This window comes from Lampetra planeri, chromosome 45, assembly GCF_965212315.1.
Source record: "Lampetra planeri chromosome 45, kcLamPlan1.2.h2, whole genome shotgun sequence".
Classification (NCBI taxonomy): domain Eukaryota; kingdom Metazoa; phylum Chordata; class Hyperoartia; order Petromyzontiformes; family Petromyzontidae; genus Lampetra; species Lampetra planeri.
Window position 1 is genome coordinate 8,544,344 of NC_136151.1, and position 21,629 is coordinate 8,565,972.

At 46.7% G+C, this 21,629-nt stretch overlaps 1 protein-coding gene across 1 annotated transcript; it reads left to right on the top strand.

The window, feature by feature from the left end:
- Positions 1-14,849: 14,849 nt before the first annotated feature.
- On the top strand, positions 14,850-17,513 carry LOC144733105 (aerolysin-like protein). The gene is made up of 2 exons (XM_078614865.1): positions 14,850-14,935; positions 16,450-17,513. The coding sequence occupies exon 2, from the start codon at positions 16,459-16,461 to the stop codon at positions 17,398-17,400; it is 942 nt and encodes a 313-aa protein (XP_078470991.1). The 5' UTR covers positions 14,850-14,935; positions 16,450-16,458; the 3' UTR covers positions 17,401-17,513.
- Positions 17,514-21,629: the final 4,116 nt, after the last annotated feature.

The following is a 21,629-nucleotide window of genomic DNA, read 5'->3' on the forward strand; positions in this document are numbered from 1 at the left end:
ACGCAGCTTCAAAAGAAATGCCGCTCACTCTCATCGAAGCCGTAGAAATGTGTAATATGATGCCTCATTCACAAAGAGTCCATGACTTTGTTACCGCTCTGAAAAGAAATTGCAACGAGCAGCCCGTATAATTATTATTAATTCAACAAAACATCGAGCTTACATTTTTTAAATCATACAAACAAAAAAAACATGGCCAAACATTGTGTTTGTTTTCCTGAGGCCCATTTCAGTTGTCGTATGCCCTAGGCACAGTGCCTGCTGTGGTCGATTGGATAATAGGGCCTTGGTGAGTGGGTGGGTGAGTTGGTGGGTGAATGAGTGGGTGAATGAGTGAGTGGATGGGTGAGTGAGTGGGTGAATGAGTGGGGGATTGGATTTTCTGTTAGCACTCAGTCATGTATTCACTTTAAGATGTTTTTTTGTTCATGTTTTTGTTTGTTGCGGTTGCACCCGATTCAAGAGCCGAATGGCTCACAGGGCTATACCTAATAAATAATAAATAAATGAACTTTATTTGAATGAGAGTGGGCGAGTTAGTGGGTGAATGAGTGAGTGGGTGGGTGAGTGGATGGATGGGTGAGTGAGTTGGTGAATGAGTGGGGGAATGAGAGTGGGCGAGTTAGTGGGTGAATGAGTGAGTGGGTGGGTGGGTGGGTGGATGGATGGGTGAGTGAGTTGGTGAATGAGTCGGTGAATGAGTGAGTGGGTGAATGAGTGGGTGAATGAGTGGGTGAATGAGTGAGTGGGTGAATGAATGAGTGAGTGGGTGAATGAGTGGGTGAATGAGTGGGTGAGTAAATGAGTGGGTGAATGAGTGGGTGAATGAGTGAGTGGGTGAATGAGTGGGTGAATGAGTGGTTGAATGAGTGGGTGAATGAGTGAGTGGGTGAATGAGTGAGTGGGTGAATGAGTGGGTGAATGAGTGAGTGAATGGGTGAGTGGGTGAATGAGTGGGGGAATGAGAGTGGGTGAGTTGGTGGGTGAATGAGTGAGTGAGTGGGTGAATGAGTGAGTGAATGAGTGAGTGGGTGGGTGAATGAGTGGGTGAATGAGAGTGGGTGGGTGGGTGAGCAGGCCCGAGGCACAGTGCCTACTGTGGTCTCTTGGATAATACGGCCCCACGATATTTTAGCGCGACGACGCCTTTGACATTTGAAACGCTGGGGAGGAGGGCGTTGGGGGGGGTTTGACATTTCATGCACAGCAAAGTGAGAGAGAGAGAGAGACAGAAACACGTTAAAACCGCTGACGCACGCAAAGGAATTATGTGACATTGATGTGATTTGTTCATTGGATGTTATATTCACAAAGGCAAATGTGCCTCCAAGAGGCTATAGAAGGGGCGCTACGGTGGGTAGGGAGATGTTAACTACCTCGCTCGGTACACAGGAGGTCTGGGTTCTATCCCTGACCCTGACGATGCCTGCTGCTGCTGTATATTTGGAGTCTGCGTCTCTCTCCCCGTGGTGGTAACTGCGTGGATTTTCTCTATGTATCTGCCAGCTCACTTATGAAAACAGACCTACATAGCTCAGTGGGACTTTACCTGATAAATAAAAAGAATAGTTCATAATTCAGTAGAGCCCTGATATGAAAATGTGTGGGACCTGGTGAGTGGGTGGGTGAGTTGTAATAACAGGGCGAGATCATACAAACTCCACCCACTCAACACTCTCTAGAACAGGGGGAGATCATAAAAACTCCACTCACTCTGTAGAACAGGGCGAGATCATACAAACTCTACCCACTCAACACTCTCTAGAACAGGGCGAGATCATACAAACTCCACTCACTCACTATGTAGAACAGGGGGAGATCACACAGACTCCACTCACTCACTCTGTAGAACAGGGGGAGATCACACAAACTCCACTCCTGCACTCTGCAGAACAGGGGGAGATCACACAAATTCCACTGACTCACTCTGTAGAACAGGGGGAGATCACACAAACTCCACTCACTCTCTAGAACAGGGAGAGATCACAAATTCCACTCATTCACTCTCTAGAACAAGGGGAGATCACACAAACTCCACTCACTCACTCTCTAGAACAGGGAGAGATCACACAAACTCCACTCATTCACTCTCTAGAACAGGGAGAGATCACACAAACTCTACTCATTCACTCTATAGCCCAGGGGGAGATCACACAAACTCCACTCACTCTGTAGAACAGGGCGAGATCACACAAACTCCACTCACTCTCTAGAACAGGGGGAGATCACACAGACTCCACTCACTCTATAGAACAGGGGGAGACCACGCAAACTCCACTCACTCTGTAGAACAAGGGGGAGATCACACAAACTCCACTCACCAAAAACAACGCGCCGTTCACAAGCGCTGCTGACGTGTTGTTCACACACGTCGTTCGCACGTCGTTCACACGTCGTGCAAACGCACTGTTCACGCGGCGTTCACGCGGCGTTATTAACAGGCATCGTTGTTCACGCATCGTTCATACACGCGGCATTGTCCACGCATCGTTCACGCGCGCAGCATTGTTCACGCATCGTTCACACACGCGGCATTGTTCACGCATCGTTCACACACGCTGCATTGTTCACGCATCGTTCACACGCGCGCGTCGTTCATGCAACGTTCACGCGCGCGGCATTGTTCATGCATCGTTCACGCGCGCGTCGTTCATGCATCGTTCACGCGCGCGGCATTGTTCACGCATCGTTCACACGCGCGGCATTGTTCACGCATCGTTCACGCACGCATCGTTCACGCGCGCGTCGTTCACGCATCGTTCACGCGCGCGTCGTTCATGCATCGTTCACGCGCGCGTCGTTCATGCATCGTTCACGCGCGGCATTGTTCACGCATCGTTCACGCGCGCGTCGTTCACGCATCGTTCACGCGCGCGGCATTGTTCATGCATCGTTCACGCGCGTCGTCAATCACGCACCCTTCAAACGCGTTGTCGTAGTTCACGCGTCGTTGTCGTCGTTCATGCGTCGTCGTTCACACGTCGTCCTTGCTCGCGCGCGTCGTTCAACTCGCCTGGACTAAGATGATGAACGCGGCTGTGGATGCGATGGGGGTGGAGCGCGCGGGCTTCATGTGGCGACGGCTCCCTCGTCAGCCCCAGTCGCAGTAGTCAGTCGAAGTTATGCGTTAGTGGTAGCTAGAGGGAGTTAGTAGTAGTCAGTGGTAGTTAGTGGTGGATAGTAGTAGTTAGTGGTAGTTAGTAGTAGTCAGTAGTCTGTAGTAGTCAGTAGTAGTTAGTAGGAGTTAGTAGGAGTTAGTAGTAGTCAGTAGGAGTTAGTGGTAGTTAGTAGTAATTAGTAGGAGTTAGTAGTAGTCAGTGGTAGTTAGTGGTAGTTAGTAGTAATTAGTAGGAGTTAGTAGTAGTCAGTAGGAGTTAGTGGTAGTTAGTAGTAATTAGTAGGAGTTAGTAGTAGTCAGTAGTCTGTAGTAGTTAGTAGTAGTTAGTAGTAATTAGTAGGAGTTAGTAGTAGTCAGTGGTAGTTAGTAGGAGTTAGTAGTAGTTAGTAGTAATTAGTAGGAGTTAGTGGTAGTTAGTAGTAATTAGTAGGAGTTAGTAGTAGTCAGTGGTAGTTAGTGGTAGTTAGTAGTAATTAGTAGGAGTTAGTAGTAGTCAGTAGGAGTTAGTGGTAGTTAGTAGTAATTAGTAGGAGTTAGTAGTAGTCAGTAGTCTGTAGTAGTTAGTAGTAGTCAGTAGTAGTTAGTAGGAGTTAGTAGTAGTCAGTAGTAGTTAGTAGTAGTCAGTAGTCTGTAGTAGTTAGTGGTAGTTAGTAGGAGTTAGTGGTAGTTAGTAGTAATTAGTAGGAGTTAGTAGTAGTCAGTAGTCTGTAGTAGTTAGTAGTAGTCAGTAGTAGTTAGTAGGAGTCAGTAGTAGTTAGTAGGAGTCAGTAGTAGTTAGTAGTAGTCAGTAGTAGTTAGTAGTAGTCAGTAGTAGTTAGTAGGAGTCAGTAGTAGTTAGTAGGAGTCAGTAGTAGTTAGTAGGAGTCAGTAGTAGTTAGTAGTAGTCAGTAGTAGTTAGTAGGAGTCAGTAGTAGTTAGTAGTAGTCAGTAGTAGTTAGTAGGAGTCAGTAGTAGTTAGTAGGAGTCAGTAGTAGTTAGTAGGAGTCAGTAGTAGTTAGTAGTAGTCAGTAGTAGTTAGTAGGAGTCAGTAGTAGTTAGTAGTAGTCTGTAGTAGTTAGTAGTAGTCAGTAGTAGTTAGTAGGAGTCAGTAGTAGTTAGTAGGAGTCAGTAGTAGTTAGTAGTAGTCAGTAGTCTGTAGTAGTCAGTAGCAGTTAGTAGTCGTTAGTAGTTAGTGGTGGTTAGTATTAGCCAGTAGTAGTTAGTAGGAGTTAGTAGTAGTCAGTAGTCTGTAGTAGTCAGTCGTAGTCAGTAGCAGTACGAGCAGTATCAGTAGTTAAAAGTGGCACCGACAGTAGCAATAGTCAGTACCTACAGCAGAAGTAGTCATTACCAATATCAGCAGTAGTGAGTCAGTAGTAGCAGCAGTAGTCAGTCCGTAGTAGCAGCAGTAGTCAGTCCGTAGTAGCAGCAGTAGTGAGTCCGTAGTAGCAGCAGTAGTGAGTCCGTAGTAGCAGCAGTAGCAGCAGTGGCGCTAAGAACACAGCCTCACCGCCACGGCAAACGACGCCAAGTGACGTCTAGCCTCCTCACACCTCACCCATTGCATCTCTCGCACTTGTCGCCCGAAGCCGTTTCGCAAATAGTAACAAAGCCACCCCCCCCCCTCGCCCTGCCGCCGAGTGTGGGAGTCCTCACAGTGACATATAAACTCACCTTTCTTCTTCTTTAGTGCTGCCTAACGGCGTGTGCGACTTCACGATGATATTGGTCCCGGTCTAGCACGGCGTGTAGAGTTTGTGCTGTTGTTTATTGTAGCCATGTTTTGATGTTACTGAGTGAGCCATGTCGTTTTTGGCCGTCCTGGTAGTTTTTTCCCTTCGATTTTTCCTTCCAGGATTTGCTTTAACAGCTGGTATTTGTGGTCGTTTCGGGCAATGTGGCCTAGGTAGTAACACTTCCTGCTAATGATGGTCTTCAGCAGTTGCCTGTCAGTGCCCATATCTTGCAGAACTTGTGTATTGGTGGTTTTGGCTGTCCATGGGATTTTCAGCATTCTTCGATACAGCCACATTTCGAAAGCTTCGAGCCTTTTTGTTGCTGTTGTCGTCAGTGTCCACGTCTCTACTCCGTACAGCAAAATTGACCAGATGTAGCATTTCAGTGCGCGCAGTTTCAGTGATGTACTCAAGTTGCGGTCTCCAAGGTGAACGAAATCTTTGTGTTTATTTGTATCAGGGCGTAAGCACCCACCCCCGTGCCCCACTGCTGAGCTACTGTGTATAGCTATCTTTTTTAACACGCTTTTATTTAACTCACTCTGTCTGTTGTTGTTGTCGTTGGTGTATCCTCAAATCTTGTAACTCGATTTTTACACACTTCCCAATGTGGTATCGACCGCAAACTTGGTATACTTTTGTCATTCTGATGACAATACTATATTCTGTCATAAAAAATATGTAAAAAAATATTTTTACACGCTTTCTATTAACTCACTGTCTGTTGTTGTCGTATCCTCAAATCTTGTAACTCAATTTTAACCCACTTCCCAATGTGGTATCGACTGCAAACTTGGAATACTTATGTCATACTAATGACAATACTATATTCTATCATAAAAATTAAAAACACAATTTAAAACCATATTATTTATATGTTATGTTTCGGCTTGGCTCTAATTGTCCACGCTCAACTGACGTTGGCTGTAAATCACCACGGCCCCTTACGTTGTGGCAAACTTCGGGGCCACTTCCTGGAGTCGTGGAGTTCTGCCATTACTCGTACGCAGTGGCGGCTCCTGCAAAATCTCTCAGGGAGGGCAAATGTCTGGATGATTGATAAGGATAAGGTCCACCCATGCAATGGATAAATTAACAGCTTAAGCATGTAAAGGCAACTTCACTTCTTTAATATTAATGAAAAATAAAGTGACTCTTACAATACATCTTGTTTGTTTCTATACTCACTATTAATACAATCCACTCAGTTTCTTTTATTATTAAAGATTCCACTAGGTGGCGACAAATAATATTGTTGGATGAAACGTGCTTACGTATGATGACGTAAGCACGTTAGTGCGAGCACTCCCGGAAGCCATAGAGAATGCATTGCAGCGCCCTCGTTCGAAAAAAAAACATCTTTGAATGTAAGTCTATGGGACCACTCGGGGCGATTCTCAGCCAGAGTGAAATCGCCCAAAAAGAGGCGATACTCCACAAAACGTGACATGACGCTGATTGGACTATATCCAGAGGCGCAGTAACGGCTGAGATTGGTGGTGCGTCGCCCAATCGCCCTAATGAAGAAACCGCCCCTGCTCGTACGGTACATTTAATTAAAGCGTGTTTTTAAAAAAAAGTTTTTTAAAATATTACTTATTTTGTTGGGGAAGCGACCTGGCCATCACGTACGCCAGCAGCTCAAACAAGTGGTTAAGATTTCAAGTTTCATTTATTTGGTACAAGCCCTGTGAGCCATTCGGCTCTTGAATCGGGTGCAACCGCAACAAACAAATAAGTATAACCAGTAAAAAAACAAAGTTTTTCACTATAAATCCTTTATATGCGTGGAGACCTGTTCTCCACCTGAGGACGGCTGCTTGCGTTGTGGCCGAAACGTTGTGAGATTTATTTGATTATGTTTTATTTTTATTACTTTATTATGTTTCATTTTTATTATTTTATTATGTTTTATTTTTATTATTTTATTATGTTTTATTTTTATTATTTTATTATTTCCATTCTACGTGATCACTTTACCGAAAGAACCAAGAAGATGAATCCCTGCTGTCACGAAAGCTTTAAATCGAAATTTAAATCGATGTTAGGTTGTTATCGCCATCGTAAGATCGAAATATCGTAAGTCGGACCCCATCTTAACTCGGGGACTACCTGTAAATGAAACTGAACTGAAACCAATGTAATAATAAGATAACCCGTAAAAACAAAGTTTTTCACTATAAATCCTTTATATGCGTGGCGGCTAGAGTCCTCTCGTCCTCTGGCTTGAGATGGCTGCCACCTATGGGTCAGATGATTGCATTGCACTATTAAGCAATTGGTAATTAAATATAATATTTTTGTCCTAAAAAGTGTAAAATTTTGGAAAAAAAATTTCACGAACATTAATTGTCACACACAACGAGTCTGTGTGGAAAATGGCAGCTCGATTGGATCACGGGAAGTGGGTTAAAAAACGACCGAAAGATTTGCACGGTCCTAAGCAAGCAAGCGAACTTAATATAAAGGATGGCGCTGCATCATCATAGCAACCAGACCCTGTATTAATCAGCTATTTGCATTTAAAGCGGTTAAAAAAATTAGTACATTAATCATTTGTGTATCACTAGATGGCAGCACAGCCCTGACTAGCAGTGCCAGCGAGAAAGATCCCCCGTGTAGCCTTAACAGACTGTCGAGGCAAGTGCTGTTCGCAAGTAGCAGCACCTGTGAAGGCCGGCTCAGTGGCACACGAGGGGGTGGATGGCCAGCACCACGCCCGGCCACCTTTGTCTCCCCAGTGGCGATGTTTACTACACACCGCACCAGGGACACATTTGAGGACGAGTCGACCTAGGGGAAGCCCAGGACCGGTTGTTCAGATCATTCGTCACCGGCGTTGGCGGCCGTGAGTGGGAATCCAACTCGGTCGGCCCGGGTTCGTAGCGCAGCGCGTCGCTAACCGCTGCGCCACCGCTCCCTACGACGGGTGGCAGCGCAACCCTGAGCGGCAGAGGAGATCCCACGTGGAGACGTCTCAACGTGAACTCCTTCACATCGTTGCCGTATTTCGATTTAAAGCTTTCGTGACTGCAGGGATTCATCTTCTTGGTTCTTTCGGTAAAGTCACGTAGAAGGGAAGTAATAAAATAATAAAAATAAAATAATATAATAGTATTATTTTATTACTTCCCTTCTACGTGACTTTACCGAAAGAACCAAGAAGATCGTTGCCGTAGTCTAGGATGCATCACACTAAACAAATACCGTCACCTTCAGGTCTGTAGGGTCACGGGGACGTTCCTTCCCCCACACCTCCGATTAGCACTGTTGGCTCTGTACGGTGCTAAACAAGTTGAACCGTACATCAAAATCAAAAACTATATATACTGTAAGAGGAATCTGATGAGCTATGAAGCTCTTTTGTCACAGATGGTCCAGTAGCGGCACGGGGGTCAGAACATTACACAACAGACAGAAAACACAAACAGGACAGGAGTGCAAAGTATAGGAAAAGAAAACAAATCAATTTTAAAAAATATACAAATAAAATTAAACTGTATTTTGTATCTTACCAGGTAAAGCCCACTGAGCTGTTAGCGTATTGTTCAAAAGTGACCTGGCCATCACAACTAAGTGGTTTACCACGTGGAAATATATACAGTATCAGCCAAATACTCTAAACACGTGATGTTGATTCTAAATGTGGGGAAAAACCGGAGGACCCGGAGAAAAATCAACGTGACCACGGGGAAGCAACACACAGACTCCAAATATACAATAGAAGTCAGGGTCGAGATGAAACCCAAGATCTCCTGTATACCAGGCGAGAAAGTTAACATCTCCAAGCCATCGAGGCGCTGGGGCAAGTGCTGTAAGCGAGCAGAGGAGCTATGAAGGGCGGTGAGGGACACTGCAAGGCGTTGAGTCTTGCCAGTACTCATGCTTACACACGACAGCAGGTGTCGTTTTAAAGTAAAGTCTACCTAGGCGATGTTCAGGAACAGTTTAGATATTTGTAAAATATTTAAAAACTAAGACGTTACTTTCTTTGAATGTCAGCCACCGAAGGGATTTTAACAATTTCATTGGGGTTGTAGTGCAGTGCACAATCCACTGCATATTACACTTGAACACTCGGTCTATACAAACACACAGCCTACTCTCTACACTGTATACACACGATACACAGAGACACAGACTAGATCGCGAAAATATAAAGATGTGTCGTTAAAACCCGCCACCACCCGACACAGCCAACTAGTAAGGATTTTCACGTAAACAGAACGTGCCAATTCGTCACTAGTACAGCACTAGTGTGTAGTGTAGTGTATAGTGTAGTGTATAGTAATGTAGTGTATAGTGTAGTGCATAGTGCAGTGTATAGTGTCGTGTATAGTGTAGTATACTAGTACAACACACTGGTTGTGTTGGAGAGCCTAGCCACTACATTTACAATCCCAGTACGACGTTTCGCCAGTGATTACAACTAGCTTCATCAGGCGACAGGCAGATTTGTGGAGAAGTCGTACTGTTTAATTCCTTATATAGAGGCTTAGATGTGTTGACCACGCTTCTGCGCTCTTGCACAATGTGGGGGGGGGGGGAGGGGGGAATTACTGAGGGAACGTACATTATAAATGTGCATTATGCGAGCCCTTTGAACTTGTCCTTCCTTTCTATTGTGTTTATTCAAATAGCCCTACCAACGGTAATCCCTATTGAAGTACGCTGCCCTTTGTAGGCATGCATTAAAATAATGTATTATTTGATGATTCGCTTCCACACAGCACTAAGGCGGTAGCTATCAGAACGCTTAAAGTTATTTTGATTTATTTCAATTTCGATAGATTATCTAATTAGTCTTGGCCAGTAGTCGCTAGTTTTGCACAAAACTTCAATATTATCAAAATCAATTAAGTGTCCGTGTTGACACGCGTGCCAACAAGGACACGCGTGCCAACAAGGATACTCAGTCAATGACTTTAAGTCTTCAACGTTGCTTCATTCGCCGCTTTATTTTGGCGCCAAAAGTGTAAATACAAAATGGCGTCGGACACTCCATTTTGTCGCGTTTATTTATTTACAATTAACGAGCGTTGATGACTTTGTCGTTTCAATTCTGAGGTAAATTAATATGCATAAAGCATTCGGAAGGCGGTAACAACGTTCTGAATGGTAGAAACATATAAATAGAGGCCTTTATTTGCGTAGCTTGTTCATTTTAATGTACATTTTTAAAGTGTTAATGATTAAAACATACAAAATGGGACGCCCGGCTGCTTTGGGTTGAGCGTTTGGAGCGAGCCGAGTTGGTTTTGCGTCAAGGTCGTGATGACTGCAGTGGTTGATTCAGAAAAAACAAGCGTTTTTGTTCTAATTTTGCGTGATTATTACGGTATTATTTTCCTCATCAATATGATGAGCTATGATGATGTATTTAATATTATACCTATTTCCGTATTATCATAGCGGTTTTGAAAAGGAAATGTAGACTAACAAATATTTGAGTATTTTTAGTTAAAGTAAGTATTGTATTCAGTGTTGGTTCTACGTGAGGGTAGCAAGTAAAATACATTTTTCGGTAAAGTCACGTAGGTAAAACATTAAAATTTAAAAAAGTAAAATAAAATAAAAATCACGACGTTTCGGAGGCAACACAAGCTTCCGTCTTCAGGTGGAACCGTCACAGCCACGACAGCTGTATCAAGTTTACTTGATACATCACCGTCACAGCCACGACAGCTGTATCAAGTTTACTTGAAACATCACCGTCACAGCCACGACAGCTGTATCAAGTTTACTTGATACATCACCGTCACAGCCACGACAGCTGTATCAAGTTTACTTGAAACATCACCGTCACAGCCACGACAGCTGTATCAAGTTTACTTGATACAGCTGTCGTTTACTTGATACAGCTGTCGTGGCTGTGACGGTTCCACCTGAAGACGGAAGCTTGTGTCGCCTCCTAAACGTCGTGATTTTTATTTTATTTTACTTTTATTAATTTTAATGTTTTACCTACGTGACTTTACCGAAAAAAACCTAAGAATATGAATCCTTGGGAGGCTTGACGACGGGGTCGGAGGCACACTTATTTATTAACACCAACTTGTGCACATTAACGGGTACACACAGTACTTAAGGGGTTATCGTTCCCTTACCCGGCTAACAGGGAGACACAACATCTAACCCCGCTAACCTAAGCCCAAGTCCTCCACTACGGAGCTAGGGGAGGCTACCTATCCCAGCCCTGGTCAAGCTGGGATCCCGGCACCCTGAGTCTCCAGACTGGCTCGTCAGTCTGGGCTCTCGGGGCCACGCCACCGGCTTGCCCTGGTCGGCCCTGACAAGGACAGCGAGCCAGGGGAGCTCCGGGGCCTATTCTAGCTGGTCTTCCGTCTTCGCTGGTTTAAGCTGATACTCGACCTCGAGCCCTCCGGCTCACCACCTTTTATAGTACTCGGCCCCCGGGAGGGGCCCGTGGGGGATGCAGGTGCGGACGTCGGTGCGAGCACCTCCTCTGTGTACGGCCCTAACCACGCCCCTTGTGTTTGTTAACCATCCGCGCCCATACACAATTACACCTCTGCATCACCCCCCCCTGTACAGCTCGCAGCCGTCCCCGGCTGCAACAAAATCAGAATAAAGGTGCATCCCTCCCCAAAACCGTGTGTGCCTCGCGTAATTTTAACAAGAACAATGACAACCATAACAACAACAACAACAGGAACCCGGTAGAAGAAGGAGAAAAAAAATAACCCGGCGCACCCCCCCGAATAAATACCCCATTCCGCAAAACCAACATATATACATGCGCTCCGGGCGCCTCCCCCCCTCGTCCGCAAAGGCCCCCCAACGGCCGACCTCACAATAGTCTGCGCGTTCTGGCGCGCGTTCTCGCGGCGGGCCCGTCACAAGGGTCCGTCCCGGCATGCTCAGTGGCGGTTGTTGACGGTCCGGGTGCGATAGAGTCTGGTTTCGCTGCCGAGTGACCCCCGACCCCCCCGGGGGGGGGGGTTGGTGGTCGTGTTGCACCTGGAGATGGAACAGTTGATGTCAGGTTAGGCGAGAGCAGCGACGTCGGGGAGTCGGCGGACCCCTCACACGTTTGGCCATGCGTGTGTGTGTGCGAACCACGGGGCGGCGCAATGAACGGTTTCAACCTTGAGGGGTGCACGTACCACCGACGCCTCCCCCATTTGACGCGTACACATTGCGGCCGCAAGACCTGTACGACCTCCACGGGTCCCCGCCACGGCCGTACCAACTTTGACGAGGTCGCCAGCGGCACCTGGGGACAGTGCAACCATGCCCTGTCCCCTGGTTTCCATTTGAACACATGTACCCGCCCCAGCCGAAGCCTCTCGTTCGCCTTCTGGCGGAGTTCAGAATTTTGCACGGCCGCTTCCCGCGCCTCAGATAATTTGCCGATGTTAAATTTAACATGTTCGGACAATGTAGACTTCGCCTGAGGCGCCGAGAGCTTCAGCTGGGTCGTCACAGGGGGGTAAGCCTCGCGGCCATACATTAAAAAGAAAGGTGAAAATCCGGTGGCCGCATGGGGAGCCATCCTGTAGGCTTGCAACACACCGGCAATGCGAAGGTCCCAATCTGTCTGGGATTCCGATACCTGCTGGGACAGCATGGACGTGATGGTCCGATGCAGCCGTTCCACCATCCCATCAGTTTGTGGGTGATACGGGGAGGTCCGAATTTTCTCCGTACCCAAGAGGTCGCACACCTCGCGGAGGAGTTTCCCCGAAAAATTCTTACCCTGGTCAGTAAGCAGCCGTTCCGGAGCACCCTTGTCGAGGACATAGCCCTGGACAAAGGCCTCCGCGATGGCTGCTGCCGACTGGTTGGCCAGGTGCCGACTGGTTGGCCAGGGGCCAGGCCATAGGCCATCTCGTGAAGTATTCGACCCCTGTCAATAAATACCTATTTCCCCTGGGTGTAGCGGGAAATGGCCCAAGAATATCTGCCATTAGGAGCGCCGCCAACTGCGGGACCGTCGCCCGCAAGGAGCTCAAGTTGCTCGGCCACCATGCGCCACCCCTCTTCCTCGGTTCCCGCAGCTGTCAGGAGGTCCTGGGTCTCGTGTTCATCGTCATCAGACGACGCCACATGTGGGTTCCGCTTCTTCTAGTACTTAGACATCCTTCCTTTTTCGTAGATTAATAAAAAAAAGTTATACTTTTCTTTCCAACAAACTTCTGACTCCAAATGTAACGAGCGACTTCCGAGACACGTCGTGTAGAGTGCTTCTTCTTATTTATTTCTCACACTGGGCACAACACAGGCCGTATATACACGTCTCCTCAACTGGGCACAACACTGAGTAATATATATATGTCTTTACTTAGCTACACATAGCCGACCTCATACGCAGTCCCATCGCCTACATCCAACCACAAAGTTGGCTGACTGGTGTGACGATGACGGCGCTGGGAGCCGTGCAGAAGATCTTCCATGCGGTCGGACGACGGAGAGAGATGACGGTGAGCAGCGACGCAGTCAGGACCCGGGACCCCACCGTAACAACCACGAACCTTGGGTCCGCTCCCCCTTATATCCATCCAGGAGGGGCTGGGCTCTGCCTCTGGCCACGCCCCCTTCCAGAACCTTCGAGAAGGTTCCTGGAGCTTCCCGACTAACCCCACCTTTGACCTTTAACCCAGATACGCCCCCTTTTTGATTAGTTGTTACATAACCTTGCCCATACCCGTGATTACCCTTCCAGGCCAGCAGGTGTCACCCTGTCATTACATATGCAACAGCAGCAGGCATCGTCACGGTCGGGATCGAACCCACGATCTCCTGCGTACAAGGCGAGGTAGTTAACATCTCTTAGCCACCGTGATGATGATGATGAGAGAAAGAGACACACACAGACTCCAAATAAACAGCAGCAGCAGGCATCGTCAGGGCCGGTATCGAACCCACGACCTCCTGCGTACAAGGCGAGGTAGTTAATATCTCTTAGCCACAGTGATGATGATGAGAGAGAGGGATGCAAACTCCAAATAAACAGAAGCAGCAGGCATCGTCAGAGTCACGGGATCGAACCCACGATCTCCTGCGTACCAGACGCCTGGCTCTTTGCCTGCCCCGGTGGGCATATGATGTTGTAATGGGTGACTGCGCTTTAACCACAACACCCAATATTATATTTCATTTATTCATAACGCAATTTTATGTTCCCGTAAAGCGGTGTTCTTGAGCAACGCAAAAAATGTGGTGCCAATTCGTTACAACATCAGCACTCACTGGTTTGTTTCAAAGAGTAAACCCAATACAACATTGACAATTCGAGTGCCGTGACGTTTCGCCGGTAATTTTGACTAGCGTCATACAAGTTACGAATTGGCACGTTTTGTTCACGTGACAAACACCTTAATGATTAGCCGTGTCGTCTGGTGGTGGCGGGTTTAACGGCACCACATTCATATTTATGCGATCTATCCGCAAAAAAAACTCCACAATGGATAACAGCAACCAGCTTCTTCGTGCAACTTTGCCGGGAATTTGTTTGTATTTTACTCTGCTGCACGACAAACAAACAAGTTGAGCAGGCTGACGTAGTCACTAATTGTACGCATTTTGTGCTAAGTGACAACCCATTTACTAATTGACTGCGTCAGGTGGTTAGCAATGGTGGCGGGTCTAATGATGGCACATTAATATTCACGCGATCTAACCCATAAAGCAAAAAAAACCGCCGTGATGGAAAATTTTGGTTGCGAAAGCCCGTAATTTTTTTTATTATCTTTTTTCGTTAAACGGTTGCTCAAGATTGAGCAACAAAACTTAGCCAGGACATTTTTTTCTTCCATTTGCATCGACAAACCCCAGTGAACTCTCGCGGACCACCTCCCACTAATCACCCACCCCACGCAATCACGAGGGGGGGGGGGCGCGCTCTCGTTCGTCCCACAGCAGCGAAGCGAACCTCTGGCAGCGTCTTGCGGTGACTCATGACGATTGGCCTCCTGGGTGAGGCGAAGTTGGCAGGATGAGGAGTAGGCGCGCAACGCCAACAACGCGGCTCTCATTGTTACGTCACGCGGCGGGAGGAGCTGGCTCTGCCATATAAAGGAGGGAGCGACTGGCACAGGGACATCTGCTTTTCGCGGAGTCGACTGCTGTCACGTGAGCGGTGAGTTGGGCGGAGGTGGGATGGCGGGTGGGATCCTTACGCTGGAAGGAGATTTCTGGAGGATTTCAGATTTTTGCCCACCCCCCCCCCCCCCCATTGAGACCATACCCTACGCATTCGCGAATATTTTTTGACATTAATGGGGGGGGGGGGGGGGGGTAGATGCAGGGGGGAGAGGGTGAGCTTCTTTAGCCCACGATAGATTTTGCCCCAGAGCTCGCCGCTCCGATCAATCCTCGTGATTTATCCCCTGTCGTCGCCTCTGGCTCGGTGACAGGGTTTCAGTGATTTCACTGGTCAAAACAAAAAAATACATTTTTTTCTGGCCTGGACTTTTGCAGCCGTTTTAGACTAATTTCAGGGTTCTGATTCCAAATCTGATCTCAGATTTGCTCTATCACATCTCATTTTTATGCTATCGGCATACCCCATTTTCATTGATTTTACCCGAAATTAACTCTGTCACTTATGATTGCAAGTTGTTGCGAGTCAGTGACTGCTTTAGTGTTAAAATATGGTGCTGTATTTTTAGGATAGTGTGTTTATAATATAATTTTATGTAGATATCCACATTTATTTAATATTTTTCTTCTGCAGTTTTTATTGACAAAAACTGATGCCAGATATGGAATCAGCACCCCAAAACTACCTTAACATCGTTGGAATACCTTATGCCAGAAAAAGTGTGTTGACCAGTGATAATTTACTGTCGTTGTCGAGAATACAACTTTTTTTGTGATTGCGTTCACGATGCGGTCGGTTGCTATGCAACGCGAGAACGTGCATCAGCTCTCCTTGTATTGCAACTGCTGGATGATGGCCTCCTGTAGCTGTGTGGGTCACGGGGGTGGGTTGCAGGGACTGGGTCAGTGGTTCTTCTTCTTATCCTGGGGTGATGGAGGTGCCCTGTCTTGGGGTGGGGAGGAGTGGCGAGGAGACATGGACAGGTTTTTTTTTAGAAGGTAAGTAATCGAAAATGTACCAGTTGAAAGGGTAAAAACCTATTACTATATTTAGCTTAAGAATGTTGGCACGAGGTTTGGCTATTTGCCCATGCTTGGCAATAAAGTTATGAAAACCGCAGCCGTCCACGATGAGCGATGCATTTCCCAATAGACAGCTGTCGTATTCAATTTGGCGCTCTCAAATGATGTCTGGATGAATTGATATCACGTTTGGCTGGACCTTCAGATAAACACAAACTCTGGGCACTTTTGAACTACTTCGAGGTTCAAAATAAAGACAAGAATGTCCCACTTCAGTAAACATTTTCTTGCTGTGGTTTTCACACCTAATGATTGCTTGTGTTGCAATCGAAACGTCGTGATATAAAAAAAACTATATTTCACCTACGTGACTTTACCGAAAGAACCAAAGAGTAAGAATGTCACGCTACAACTACAGTCGACGGTTAACGGCAGCGATGCGTTCAAATGATAAGATGGCAGCCGCAAGAGACGAGGCTTTAATACACGCGTGGCGTGCTCTCCCCATTGCTTCTGTCTCGCTCTCAGGTCGATATCATGGTGTACCCGACCACACTTCACATCATTGGTGGCCAAGGTGGAAACGCGTTCTCGTTCAATGGGCAGGAGAATGCGGCGACGCTGCAGAAGCTCTCTGTGAGCGTTGGGGGATGGCAGGTGAGGGGCGTGCAGGTGTGGCTGACGGACGGGCGCAGGGAGACATTCGGCGCCATGGACTCCTCCGCTAAGGAGTTCGAATTCGAGTCGGGCGAGTTCATCAAGAGCCTCTCGCTGTGGGGCAACGGAGCCGGCACTCGCCTGGGCGCCATCAAGTTCATAACGAGCCGCAGCCGCGAGTTCTTTGCCAAGATGACGGACTGGGGGCTCAAGACCGAGTACAAGATCGACGTGGGCTCTGGCATCTGCTTGGGTGTTCAGGGCCGAGGGGGGTCCGACATTGACTCCATGGGCTTCATCTTCATCAATGCCATAAAATCGTCGGTGATCCAGGATATGAAGTACCCGACCATGCACCAAATTCTGCCCAACGTGCAGATGGAGGAGATCAAAGAAATGGAGTATAAGAACGACACCAGCATCGTGCAATCGTACACCTTCGAGAGCTCCAAGAAGATCATTAAAAAGTCATCGTGGTCCACCACCAACAAGATAGAGTCCACCTTCAGCCTGTCGGTGAAGGCCGGCATCCCCGAGGTCATGGAGGTGGAGACCGGATTCAGCTTCACCGTGGGCAGTGAGAGCACGCACGCGGTGGAGGAGTCCGAGGAGAAGACGGAAACGCTCACGTTCCCCGTCACTGTCCCGACGCACAAGACCGTCACCGTGGTCGCCAACATCGGGCGCGCCGACATCGACCTTCCGTACACGGCCCTGCTGCGCATCACCTGCGTGAACGGCGCATCCCTTGATGCTCCCCTGAGCGGCATCTACAAGGGGCTCACCTACACCAAGATGACCGCCGTTGCTACCGAGAGCTAGAGCGGCGTTTCGCAGCACCCCTTTTTTTTATTTGGTGATGTTGATGAAGTGTTCTAAAGGAAAGTGCTTCTTTGGCTGTATAAAATTCACCAATAAAAAAGGCCTACATTGAACCGTTTGCTTTTCCAAGTCTCTCAGTTATTTCCTGGTCGATGCGTGTGGTGCAGGAAGACATTTCCTCATTGAGGCACTGAAAGTTACGAAAGCCCTAAGTGTTTGCGCATACAGGTGTTAACGCAACCATGGCACTTTCAGAATCGATTTTCCACTTGTGGAAAGTCTGATCGAAGCGTCTCGTTGAACCCTGGATAATGAAATGCATTCATTCATCATCCATTTGGGTTGATGTTGGATGTCTCCAGCGAAATAATAGCTTGCACCACCACTAACACCACCACTACCACCGCCACCACTAACACTACCAACAACACCACTACCACCACCAACACCACTACCACCACCAACACCACTACCACCACCAACAACACCACTACCACCAACACCACAACCACCAACACCACTCAGCCCCCTGCCCCAAACCACCACAGGGTAGTGGGAGGGGTAGGGGGTGCGGGGTGCTAGGGAAGGGTGCGCGAGGTGGCGGGGGGGGGGGGGTGTCTGGGTGAGGGGGGGGCTTGGGGGTTGTCACGCGAGAGGAGGGACCCCTAGGGGGTGGGGGAGATGGGGATGTTGGGGGTCACGTGGGGTTCATTGTTGCACTGCCGGCACTGGTCCAGAGTTGCGGACCGAGTCACGAATCGCGACCGATTCCCAGACGCCGTTTGGGTCACGGCGGTGCCTGGAGCGGTGTTGGTGCGCGCCACGCGAGGGCGCTGCCACTCCACCGCAGGGATTCGCGGGGCCGCTGAGTAAGGGGCATTCCATTTCGTAGGTACGCAAAAATCGTCCCCCCAGCGTCGGGTGGACAATCCCGGTGCATCTTCTTGGTTCTTTCGGTAAAGTCACGTAGAAGGAAATAATAAAATAATAAAGCATAAAAAAAGTATTTAAATATTGTAGATTTTTTGTTACTTTATTAATACAAATTTTATTAAGTAGTATTTTTATTATTTTATTATTTCCCTTCTACGTGACTTTACCGAAAGAACCAAGAAGATGAATCCCTGCAGTTACGAAAGCTTAAATCAAAATATCTGGCTAATTTACAGTCTCAGCTATTTTTGAGTTTCACAAATATTTTTTTATCCACCAAGCCCCCAACTCCATCAAAAGGCTTCCACTCAGGTGGGCACCACCGAATGATGCTGATCAAGATGGTGGTGAAGCCTCTTAAGGCTGTGCGTGTGTTATACTGACGAAGCGCTCCGCTTTACGAATTGTTATAATCTTCATAGTTTTTCAAAACAACTCAACACATTCATAAATAACACCACCATTAAAGAAAATGCATTCATACACATAAAACGCGACGTTTATAGTAATTGCTATTTTTCTTATATCCATTTGGAATATGCTTTCAAGCAATTGCCTGAAACGTCGGCAGTTGTGCGTTTTCTATTATCTGGCTGTTTTTGAGCAATGTTTTTAGAGTGTGTTTTCTTGTGCACAACTGTCAACGTAGTATCATCAAATAATAATACATCTACAAGTTATACAGGAGGTTTTTTCACGTTGAGGACTGACAGCCAGCTTAAAGCTTAATGTACCTGCGATCTTTGGAGGCCAACTCGAAGTGGAATGATTCAGCAAACACTGGCACAAGGTTCAGCAAAGTGGAGCATTTTATCTCCTGAACATCTCCAGTGAAAATAGTTTAAATAGAAGTTATAATTTAATTGTGCACTCTAGACAAAAGCAAACAAATCACTTCTGGGTAACCCTCGTATCTCTGCAACAGTGGCCAAGCGTCACTGCATTGGTGGCAAGATGTTCACTACCTCGCCTGATATACAGGAGGTCGTGGGTTCGATCCTGATCCTAACGCCCGCTGTATATGTTGAGTCATCACGTCTCTCTCCCCGTTGTCGCGTAGATTTCTTTCTGGGTCCTCCGTTTTTCTCCTCCACATTTAGAATAAATTTGCATTCAGAGGATTTGGCTGTCGCTATAAATATCCACGTGACAAGCCACTCCGTTGAGCTGTAATTTGTGATAACCACGTCACATGTGAAAAAGAGCGACTTCTCTGTGAGCCTTGCCTAGTTAAATAAAAAAATGTTTTTAGTTCACATCATCCCACATGCCACAATCCAACACTCCTGAAATATATATGTTAGCCGACATTTGCTATTCAAAACCGCTATAATACGGAAATGAAACAATATTTAGGTGTAATAATAAACACATCTTCATATCTCATCATATTCATTAGGCAAATAATACCGTACTTATGGTGAACTAATAAAACAAAAACGCTTCTCCTTTCTGAATCAGCCACTGCAGTCATCTCGACCAAGACGCAGAACCAACTCGGCTCGCGACAAACGCTCAACCTGAAGGCAGCCATTTTGTACGTTTTAACCATTAACACTTAAAAAAACAACAATCTACACAAATAACTGCCTCCATTTATATTTTCATACCATCCAGAACGTTGTATCCGCATTCGGATCGCTATATGCGCATTAATTTACCTCAAAATTTCCATAATGATGTTGTCAACGCTCGTTAATTGAAAATAAAGAAATGAAACAAAATGGAGTCTCTGACGCCATTTTGTATTTACACTTTTGGCGCCAAAAAATGAAGCGGCGAATGAGGCAACGTTGAAGACTTTAAATCATTGGCGGAGTTTGACTTCTATATTTGTCCCTCATTTAATTAATTCTTATTTGTAAATCATGAAAATAAATTAATAAAGGTGTCCAGTTTTTTTAGGGGTGGCGTTGTCTCCCCGTGCCCCCCCTCCTCCCCCCGTGCCAAAATTCCAAGAGACCAGCTCTTAAATACAAGTTAAGGGTGAGGGGCTTATCTGAATGTGGTAGCCAATGAATGGAACGTGGGCGGGGCTAAACATACAACTGAATAATAAATGTTGATGTATTCGTTGCCCTTGTACAAGTAACCATACGAGCGAGTGGCGCGTGTGTGGATGTGACAGTGGCCATTAAACGGCAGCGCCCAGACAAAGATCCCCCGCGTAGCCTCCACAGGCGGCGGGGGCAAGTGCTGTTGGCGAGCACCTATTAAGGCCGAAGAGGTTTACACGGGAGGGCTGTGTGTGAACAGCTCCACGCCCGACCGCCTTTGTCTCCCCGGTGCTGGCGATGTTTACACGCCGCACCAGGGAATCATTTGAGGCTGAGTCGACCTAGGGGAGGCCCGGTTCAGATAATCGTCAGCGGTGTTGGCCGTGAGCAAGGATCGAACCCGGGTGGCACAGCGAGCTGATCGCTACACACAGCACACACGGGGGCCTGCGTCTCTCTCTCTTACTCACCGCTTTTGTGAAGCCCTCTGTGTGTCCTGTCTGTATACCACTGTGCACGATTCTGTGTGTCTGTGGAGTACTGTACACTATATACACTTCTGTGTGTCTCTGTATAGTACTGTACACTATATATACACTTCTGTGTCTCTGTGTAGTACTGTACACTATATATATACTTCTGTGTGTCTCTGTGTAGTACTGAACACTATATATACACTTCTGTGTCTCTGTGTAGTACTGTACACTATACGCATATATATACTTCTGTGTGTCTCTGTGTAGTACTGTACACTATATATACACTTCTGTGTGTCTGTGTGTAGTACTGTACACTATATATACACTTCTGTGTGTCTCTGTGTAGTACTGTACACTATATATACACTTGTGCGTCTCTGTGTAGTATTGTATACTATATATACACTTCTGCGTCTCTGTGTAGTACTGTAAAATTAAATAACCTAGTAAAATATCGAAATGTAATGTAATACAAGACCGACCCTCTGTGTTGTATTACATTACATTTCGATATTTTACTAGGTTATTTAATTTTAGTGTGTCCTTCTCCTGATTTTCAGGCTTGCTTGCCGTGCCATCGCATTCGCAGCACCACGTCTGTTGACCACTCATTGATATGCTAATTTTTTCTCTAACCCTCCTCCCTCTCTCTGCCTCCGCCCCCCCTCTGTCTATTTAAGGCCACCACACAGAGACGATCACCCCTCTCTGTTACCTGTGTTGCTCTCGCTATGTATCTTGGTGATATCTGTCTGCTAATATGTCTGTCTATAGTTTTCTGGTTAGATTTTATGTCGCTATTTCATTATACCTGATGATG

Coding starts and splice junctions, on each gene's coding strand:
- LOC144733105 (XM_078614865.1), top strand. CDS start 16,459: ATGGTGTACCCGACCACACTTCACATCATTGGTGGCCAAGGTGGAAAC.